The sequence below is a fragment of the Charadrius vociferus genome, unplaced genomic scaffold (assembly GCF_000708025.1).
Source record: "Charadrius vociferus isolate BGI_N301 unplaced genomic scaffold, ASM70802v2 scaffold228, whole genome shotgun sequence".
NCBI classification, from domain to species: Eukaryota; Metazoa; Chordata; class Aves; order Charadriiformes; family Charadriidae; genus Charadrius; species Charadrius vociferus.
In genome coordinates this window covers 1,656,997-1,666,823 of record NW_009649864.1, presented here as the reverse complement: position 1 = coordinate 1,666,823, position 9,827 = coordinate 1,656,997, and the positions used below count along the sequence as shown (strand labels likewise).

Sequence of the window (9,827 nt, the reverse complement as noted above, 5' to 3'; positions counted from 1 at the left end):
TAACGCATCTTGACTCATTCATTAGGAGGGCAGAGCAGAGAGCTGGCGTGGTGGCGTCTCGCATCCCCACAGCACAGTTTGCCAGCGTGTCTGTCGAGCTGTCTGTGTGCTGTTCACAGCTTCCCCCATCACAACCTGCACTGCCGAGACAGTTCCCTCCCTTTGACATATTCCCAGCCTTTTATTACACCACCGGCGCATCTAGCCCGACTGGCATCGAGTGGTCTGCTCCTGACCGCATCAGCTCCCAGGAACACACAATCAGCTGGAGAGTCCTCAGTTTTCCCAATCAGATTTTATTAATGCGTAGGAGGATATAAGCAGTTCTCCAGCACAAGGGATTGAAGAGCTGGTCTACCAATAGACGGACTAAACCTTCCCTAGCAGTACGAGTATTGGTACCTCTGGGTATAAGTCATATTAATACACTGTATAACATTGCTTATGTTATCAAGAGCCACACAAACCTTACTGGCCTCTTATCCCACTGCTGCACTGAGCGAGATGGTGCACAACAGTAGCAGAACCAGGGAAAGCTCTGGGACGTTACTTTCCTAGTGTGAAAACCACCACTGGAACTTGACAGCGTACAGACCAAGTTCTTGCCCTTTTAATTCAAAAAGGTATGAAATAACAACAGCAGCACCAAATGTCTTGAATTCCTTGTATTTCAGGGCCTAAACTAATATTAAGTATCCACCTATTTCTGGAAGGTGGCATTTTCACATGATCACTTTCTCCCTAGCAGAGCCAGGCTGCAAGCAGTGAGCAATTTTGGTACAGCTGCAGAAAAAGGGAGTACGGGACCTTCTTCTGCTTCTGACCAAAGTTGTACAGGCATTTCTTCAGCAGCAGTATCATTTTAAGCAGCATTTGGTTCCAGGCACTTACTTCCAACCCTGCTGTACCTACTAGACCACCCGGGCCAAGCGTTACCGTAGATTTGTGATGAGCCAGATGGGGAAAATGAACCAGGTAAAAATGAACGCAGCAAGACCCCCTGAAAAGTGTCTCACGAGAATGAGGAGGAGCTGTGGGAAGGGGTGGGAGGAAGCAGGAGAGCGCCTTTCTACAGCATGGATTGGGAATCTGCACTCTGAAAAATATTGAAAGAAAAGTAGGACAGACTGAAGAAAAATGAGGCAGAAGCAATAGGGAAAACTAGTGGCACAGTCTCTGATTTTTGTTTCAGATTGCTCCCATCAATCTCTCTTTTAGAGAACGGATGGGAAAATTGCTTTGACCAAGAGAATAGTTCTAAACTTCTCTTCCCAAGTTCAGCCCAAATCTTGAGCTCTACTATGAAATAACCCGAACAGGGGCTCACTTAGACCCTGTAAGTGTTGTAAGTCAAGTTAGTGGAAACTATCAGCTGGGATTTGAGTTTAGGTTTGTGTGGAGCTCCAGGGATACTCCAGTGAAAGGATGTTCTCTTCCTACTCTGGTCAGACCAAACAGTCCCCCAGGAAAATAAGAGGCTTTGCAATTCCAGGTATGTTTCCAGATCAAAGATGCTCAAACATATCTAGAGTGACTCTCCTAAGGTTTTCTTCAGTCAATGATAAGGAAAGCTAGGAAAAATTTCAGTCTAGTAATCCTCTAAAGCGGGCTGCAAAATCTAACCTTTGATTAGTAGGAAGAGCTTCAAAATCAGGAGAAGTGCTATGACTACCATGGCACGTTCCCATCCCTGAGTAGTCACGCCTGGCAGCCTCCTGTAGGGCTCCTTGGCTTTAATTTACACATTACTCCATCTAGTGGCCTGAAGGTTCCAGCCTCCACGAGTTTAAAACTCTGCCCTGGTACCAGCTGGAATTCAAACCTCTGCAGCAGTTTTGCCATCACCACTTTTGCCTCCATCTGTTGAGGAAAAAAAAGCAAGCGTATCATCAGTGACAGCAAATACAGCTTGGATGGCAGCCAAGTCAAGTCAGTGTATTACATCATGCTGCTTTGTCAATATAGAGATTTAAAACTTAAATGTTAGTCTTAATGCAGCTGACTGAGTTTAGACAGGAAGAACAGAGTTGCCTGAGGCTTCCTGGACTTGAGGACAACTGACAGGCACAAAGATCTGTCCCTGTGTTCATGTGTTAACCCTGCTTTGGAAACCGGAGGTTGAACAGGAAGATTTTGAGCACTGGTGCTTCGATGAACTCAACAGCACAGACCCAAACAGCTGCCCTCCTGCTGTCCTTCTGAAATGCTCTTTGCCATATAATCATATACTTCATCAAATTGTTCCTCCCATCCGCGCAGTCCCCTCCTCACCTTCTCAGTGCCAGTCCTGGCTTATGCCCTTCTGCCAGCTGATGTTTTCCCTACCTTGACCCTGCCAGCTGCAGCTACAGGACAGTCCCTAAGGGCCCCTGCACACCCCCTGTGTGTCTGACCTCGGCTGGCAAAGGGATGTTGGCCGCAATTCCCATCAAGGGGTTTGGATTCAAGCAGGGTGACCCAGGACAGTTCAGAGGGAGAGCAGCCTGCTGCCTCTTCCTTGGGCACGGGTGACGTGGGACCAGTTTAGTACGTGTATGTCTGCTCACGTAACAGCATGTGAGAGACATGACCTGTCATGGGCATGGTGGGGACCTCCCCTCTAGAGGAACGTGGGTCAGTGCACCATCAGTTTTGCCTTTGGTCCCCCACCACTAGCCATGGCCAGCACACCCTGAGCTAGCCCAATGCTTGCTATTAAGCATCATTCCAGGCCTTTGCTTACCTGGGCAAATATCTGCCCGATGCAGGATCGGGGTCCCAGAGAGAATGGAAAATAGCAGTAATATGGCCTGCAAAGAAAAATGTTAAAATCTGTCATTCTGACAGCTTGGTCGTAAAGAAACAAACAAATATTTCATAACAGCAGCAAGGAAATGGTCTAAATACCACCTCACCTAGCTGCCTCGTTAAGACAATCTCCAAATTAACTTTTTTTTTTTTTGCTTCAGAGCAGCAATACAGTTCTGCAGCAAGTTTCATCATCTCTCTGCTTACTATACGGCTCAGCTCACAGAGCTGTTTTGATGAGTGCAAACCTTATTTCAAAGCTGAATGTCAAGCGTACTCTTAATGCTCTCCAACCCATTGCAGGGACGTAACAATCCACCCAATTATTGCTCCTTTGGGCAGCTCTGAACCATGTGAGTGAGGGTGCATTTGGTTCAAGAGACCAAACTAACTCTAGGCTGAAGTAAAACCCCTGACTCACGACGCAGTTAGATGCAGGGATCAGCACCAACTGTTTAGGTCACTGGTCCCTCCTATCGCGTTCCCGCCTACTTAGCAGCTTAGGCTGCCTGCCCATACGGCTGAACAGCATCTTCTGTCCCTCAGCCCCTTGTCCCCTCTCTAATGTGGAGACACTTCAAGCATCGGGGGCCAGCGCTGCCACGCATTAAACGCCTGTATTGCATTAAGGCTGGTTTTGGCCCAACCTGGTTTTGGCCCAAACACTGCCTCTTTACCTCAACAAAAACATGAAATAACATTAGTATTGGTCTTTTTTTTGTAAAGTATCGCATAGTATAAAGAACTTCTGAACAGAAGCCGCACTTTATTCCTCTCTCTTTGCATTTGGATAAGGCTTTACCGTTACTCATACTGGAATGGAAAATTAGTTTTATTCTACTTTCTTCCCCTTGAAATCTCTTCCTGTAATGGTTCCTTATTACATATTTAATAACCTGAGAGTAAAAAGAAACTCACTTAGGTGCATCTTTGCTAAATCGGTCTGGATTGAAAGTGAGCGGATCCTTGAAATACCTTTCCATCCTTCCCATTATGTAAGTGCTGAACTGTGAAGAAAAGAGTTTATTTGCATTAGTCAGGAGTAGCACACTGAAAATGCCTCTTTGCTGTCACAGCTACAAAACCATAATTGCCTTCCACTCCGCAGGCAAAAATGATCTGGACTCCCAATTTATACCCCAGTTTTGGCCAAAATTTCAGAGAAGCCAGTAGAAAAATGCCCAGGGAAGATTTTCTTCCTCTGATACACAGATCCATTAGATTTGGATTGACTGCAGCAGCTAAAAGCTGCTGCTGGTGGATGGGACTCACAATGAGTGTCGTGTTTGCAGGAATTCTGATGCCACTGACAACGTGCTCCTTGTCCGTCCAGCGTACTGTCCCTGGGACAGGCGGGTATAGCCGCAGCGATTCCTTCAAAACCTGTGTCAGCAAAAAGCACAAAAGGTCACTTGGTTAATACAGTGTAGGAAGCAGAAATAAAATTAATTACCTCCCTATGGCCTTTCATTTTGGCTAGAAGGGAGCTTTTGACTTGTGAAACAGATGCTGGTGGAACAGATGCCTTGGACTCCTGTGGGCAAAATATATGGCTAAGTCAGTTCCTTCAGGGCTAGTTCTTTCCTACAACTAGTAAAATACAGAGAAAAAGCAGCAAGAGATACCACACATCGAACAGATCTAGCACCTCAAGTCAGGTCAAAAACTAAGTTAAAAAATGACTGGGAAGCAAATTCAAAGGGAATATCTGCGTGAATTCTCATGCTCCCAGTGAGCCGTTCTCAGAGCCAACTGCCATGAGGATGGGTGGTTGCTCCCACCTCTTTCCTGCTCTCAGCACTGCGCTCCCGCTCCTGCCGTTCAGGGAGTTGAGCCAGGTCAGAGCACCAAAATGACAAAAAACAACCTGGCAAAGCAAAATGAATAGGGATCAGTGAGAAAAAATGGAATGAGACCATTTCTTTTGGTGGCAGTGAGCTGTAAGAATGGCTTATTTCATCAAAGTGAAACCTAATTAACAGTGCACATTAGCATCGCACTGCAAATGCAATTAATGGTGTGTATGCTCAAGTGGATTAATGAAAAAGAAGCATGGACAAAAGGATTCAGAATTGCCTGAGCGACAGGAGAGGAGTCCCATGGTCCCTGATACTCCAGTGATGGATTGGCTCTGACCAAGGGTGACTGTGATTTTGGTTGTACAGCTCCAGATTTGTTCTATTATATAAATAGTCTGCTTTAAGAGGTTCTCATGTGATCTGTCTTAAAACTGAAAGGCTTAGATACCTCATCCTAATTGGAGTGGTGTAATTGTGATGGTGGTTGGAGAAGCCTAATGAAACCTGCTGATTTCTGTAATCACACAGAGATGCCTTTTCCTTGTGAGAAATATACCTTTGAAATCTATCTGCTGTCAAAGTACAGTGATTTGTAGGATGGGATATGGCAAATGGTAAAACACCATCACCCACCTTGACAGGGCAGTTTAAGAGAAGAGTGATCATGGCAGATCACTAAAATCACAGGGAATTTAAGCAGGGAGAATAGCTGCCAGGGCTGTGATTCAGCCTCTCCTGAGGGCTACTGGTGTCCCCCATCTTGTCAAAAAGAATACACAACACAAATGCTGGTAAGTAGCCAAGCTCTGGCTTTGCAGTTCATTACCAATCAGCATTTCTATACACAAGACCTCTTTTAGGACCCAACTTCCCCCCCAGCCCACCCCCACCCCGAGTGACTGAAGAGAGTTTCCAGACTGAATAATTAAAAATTGAAGTTGCAAAAAAACAGCCATTATTTTTGGATGTCCTCAAATCCTGCTAAGTTTGTGGTGCATGGTGAGATCACAGCTGGAAATGCTTTAACAATAATCAAAAATAGAGTTGTGAGCTTGGGAAGTGCCTGGGACTCACGCACAGGTTGGGCTTGAAGTTACAAACCCTTCTTAAAATACAGCTATGGTTTCAGCTTAAACAGGTAGGGATTAAGCAACTCCTCTCTAGCTCTCAGCTTGGTAATAATTAAAGAAAGCAGCGAAGGAATCTGAGTCTCTGGGGACAAACACTGTCAAGATCAAATATTGGCATTGCTCTTAAAATTTTAAGAGTGTGGGGCTCCTCTTTGCAGTCCCATGAGATGGCAGGAGTGCTACCAAACAGCTCTGACTGGTATTTTACCTCACTCCTACAATACCTGGGATAAGTATGTGAGTTTGCCAAGATCATCATAGTCAATGTCTCTCTTGGAACCAAGAACTTCATCCACTTCAGCCTGAAGCCTGCAGTTAAATTAGAAAATGTTAGTTGCAGACACCCATTTCTTGCTAGGCAAGTTGACAAATTACATTTTTTACTTTCCAGACACTGAGTTGGACTTTGACTCCCATCCTCAGGCAAAATGCCTACTGATTCCCAGCCAGCCTGCCTGAACTTGTGCTTCATATCAGGATGCAGCAATGTGCACACAGTGCAGCTGAATCAGGCAGGACTCAGGACCGGCTTTGTATAAAGGCTTTGAAAAAAAACACTTATTGAAGTAATTAAGCTTAAGCTTTTTTTTTAAAAATTTAAATATATTGGGACTACGAAACTGTTTATGTTGGAAGAGAGGGTAGAATTTATTGGGAATTGATCCTAGCTTTTTTTTAATTCTCATAATTAAGTTCACCTTGAAATTAACAGCAAGCTGGGTTTGCAAACTGGAGCGCACATACCTTTCCAGTATTTCAGGATGCTGAGCCAGTGCCATTACTGTAAATGACAATTGATTGGCAGTGGTTTCATGACCTACAACACAAAAAAATCAGTTTAAAGGTTAGTATGACACAATAACACGATACAAAGATGGTCTGCTAGTGTGATTGTGAACAGGAAACTTTAAACGTCAGGCCCCAAATGTTTTATTTCAAATACGCTAGAAATTAAAGGAAACACTAAAAGGGATGTAAAATCTACACAAGGAGCTTTCCAGAACGACAAGAACAACACATAGCTGGTAAAGATACTGTGCACTGGCTGCACATGGCACCTACTGGGTATAAGCTCCCTAACAGAAGGGGCAGGGAGGTTCAGTATTTCCCTTGACATATTACGGGACACACAGTTCTGCCAAGATGCAAGGACTTACAGGTTTTGAGGGAAAACAGAGCTTCTAGCTGTCTTTCTTTGAAATGTCTGCTTTATGTAGATAGTTTTCATTTTTTCATGGATAGGCATATATATTATTTTGAAAGATTACAGACAACAGACTTCTGCAAAGATGTATTTGTGAGGTATTTTCAGACCTCACTCAGCTGGTCCTACACCAGTGTACTACTGCTGTTTTCCGACCAAGTGACTCCTTGGTTACGGCAGCATCACACAGAGTAAACAGGGCATTAATCATGACCCTACAGATGGCCCCAAAATGAGTACAGCTTCCCACATGACACATCCAAAATGTTAAAACAGCTACCAACCCGCAACAAAGAAAGTGATAAAGTTATCCAGAATGTTTTCATCATCTCTAGTTTCCTCCAGAGCTGTCAAGAGAAAAAAGCAAACAGGATTAGAAGATGTCCCTGTGTCCCAGCTGTAACAGCCAGAATGTTCTGCCCTGTTTTGCACCAGTTTTGGTGCAATTTCTGCCCAATTTTGTCTGAAGTGGCATCGGGAGGGGATGCCGAGTAGGCAAGTCAGTGGGGACTAGCGACCAATATTTGATCCAACACAAAGAAATGGGGAATTTTCAAAGCAAATCTAACTACCTTCAGTGTGAAAAAACCCTCCTGAAGAGGATCAAAGTTCAGATCCCCAAAATACACCTCCCCAGATCTCATAGCAAAACACGCCACAGATTAATTCATTCCAACAGGAACATGTCCCCTACCATCTCCTTTCAGTATCTGCGTAAGAATATCCAGTGTGGCTTCCTTCCCATTCTGGATGTCCTCTCTCCTCTGGTCAATGCACTCCTTCCCCACACGCCGCAGCAGCCTCACACTGTCCTTGACCTCCTTTACCAGCTTCTGTTTTCCTGGCATGTACTGAATACAGAATTTCTTTAGTCCTTTTGCTGGTAAAAAATATTACCAAGTGCTATTTTTCAAGTGAGCACCTTGCTTCTGCTAAATGACATTAGTCACAAAAACGTCTGCTCTCTATGGAACAAAGTCCTTAAGGTAAAGGGTTTGGGCTGAAATGAGAAATATTCCAATCTGGGCATGCTGATGTCCTGCCTTGTCAGAGCTGATGTTTGGAGCACCATGAGCAAAATTCCTCACCTCTCCATAGAGAGAAACTGCAGCACGCGATACAGAATCTCACCTCTGAGCACAAAAAGGAAAATGGGAGCCTGAACTACAGCTACAGAAATTGTGGTGTGATTTTTAACTTAAGTATTTCAGATTGCATCTGTAATTTCCTAGCATATGAATTTTGGTAGAAAATGCAACTTTTTTATGGTAAGGAAGTTCAAATTTCTTCCACCTTGAGCGAAGGCTGCCATCTTTCTTGAACAAATGGTAAAAATCTCAGGTTTTGCAGTGATGGGTGTGAAAGCGTAAAACCATATGAGAAGACACATGCATGGGGGAAGAGAAGGCAGAAAGACAAAAAGGAAGCATTAAATGTTGATGTTAATGTTCATTTTGCAAGTATTTTAAAGCACTAATGAATTTTATCTCAATGCACATTGGAGAGAAAAAGCTACTGATGACCCTTTCCTCATCGTACGTGGACCTCGCACAGCTCCGGCCCGCTCATGCAGGAGCAGGGGCTCCAGCTAGAAGCGAGAAGTCTACAGACCTGGAAGAAGGGGATACGCATCTTCGTCATTCCCTCCAAAACCATGCGCACAGCATGTGGCAAAGGCAGCTGGTCATTGCTCAGTGCGTTTAATTCCAAGCCAAATGCTACCTGAGGAGTGGGAGAGAAAAAGGCAACTCACTGTACCCTCCTGGCTCCCTGTGGCTGGGGTGAAAGAGCAGGACAGCCTCACACTGCCGCCTTTTCCCCTAAAAATACCTCAGGCTAGAACGTGCCTTGCAGGAGGCTGTGAGGGAAAGGTAATACCTACATTACGCTTCCTTCTTATTTGGGAGGTTAATAATTTACTGTTACTCTCCATTCATCCCAAACTGTGTTGCATACAGAAGAGAAAAGCCAGCATAAGGCAGACTTCATGCTGACATATAATGCCATTAAACTCGTGAACAAGCACTGGTGTGCCCCGACCCGTGGTGTGCACACATGGGTGGGAGGTATGAGGCTGTAAGGGCTTCTGCAAAGGGTCCCCGTCCTGCAGCCCCCGCCTAGGCTGTGCAGACCCTTCCCTAACTGTCCCTTCCTACGGTTCAGCTTGAATGGGAGTGGCACAATTAGTCCTTCAGCTCTTTTGGCACTGCCGGGTAAAGGTCTTGGTCCCTGCCTGCAGCTCCTGATCCCATCCTGTTGCCGGTACCCATTACTTCCATTCCTTCCTGCCAGTCGCAGAGGAAACAAGAAAGCGGACAGCTGGTACCTTTGCAATGATATCCATAGTCACCCGGTTCATCATCGTCAGCATGCTAAACTCTTTTTTTCCATCTGCCTTTTCCTCTAGCTTCTCCATCAGCTCCTCTGCTTTTTCATTAAAAGTTTCCATCAGACCAATCAGGTAGCTGAACAATTAATAAAAATGAGTGATGGGGGCTCCGGAAAGGACATCTTTGCTGAGGCAAAATTAACTTCGTTATTTTCCACTGCAAATTGTAGAGGATTTTTGTTTCTTAATTTATAATAAATTTGCCTTAATACTTTAAAAAGCAAGCAGATAAAATAAGCTAAATTCTTCTTATGGCAGCCCTGCTCTCTTCTGCCTTGTAAACAACGGTTGTCGTGGTAAAGGGCTTTGGCCTGTGCATGCTGAGACAAATGGACTTTATCTTCAGACCTTAAACGCAATGCATCGAGGCACACACAGCCAAACTAGACCACACCTCTACTCATCAACCACACCGTATCTCCCCCAGGGAATCACTCGGGGAGGTGAATGATGAGGCTTGCCCACTTCAAATCCCAGAGGTGTGTTTTCCGACAGGATAAGGCAGCCATCACGACGCT

General features: G+C 44.8%; 1 protein-coding gene across 1 annotated transcript in view; it reads right to left on the bottom strand.

The window, feature by feature from the left end:
- Nucleotides 1-1,534: 1,534 nt before the first annotated feature.
- The window catches only part of LOC104291789 (cholesterol 24-hydroxylase), a 13,591-nt gene continuing 5,298 nt past the window's right edge, over nt 1,535-9,827 (bottom strand). Inside the window, exons 6-15 of the mRNA XM_009891079.1 lie at nt 9,247-9,385; nt 8,532-8,642; nt 7,615-7,771; nt 7,205-7,267; nt 6,461-6,533; nt 5,941-6,025; nt 4,060-4,170; nt 3,706-3,794; nt 2,723-2,789; nt 1,535-1,860 (exon numbers count right to left, since the gene is read on the bottom strand). Of these exons, the coding sequence (XP_009889381.1) occupies nt 1,699-1,860; nt 2,723-2,789; nt 3,706-3,794; nt 4,060-4,170; nt 5,941-6,025; nt 6,461-6,533; nt 7,205-7,267; nt 7,615-7,771; nt 8,532-8,642; nt 9,247-9,385 (1,057 nt within the window). The 3' untranslated portion in view covers nt 1,535-1,698. The remainder of the gene's footprint in view (nt 1,861-2,722; nt 2,790-3,705; nt 3,795-4,059; nt 4,171-5,940; nt 6,026-6,460; nt 6,534-7,204; nt 7,268-7,614; nt 7,772-8,531; nt 8,643-9,246; nt 9,386-9,827) is intronic.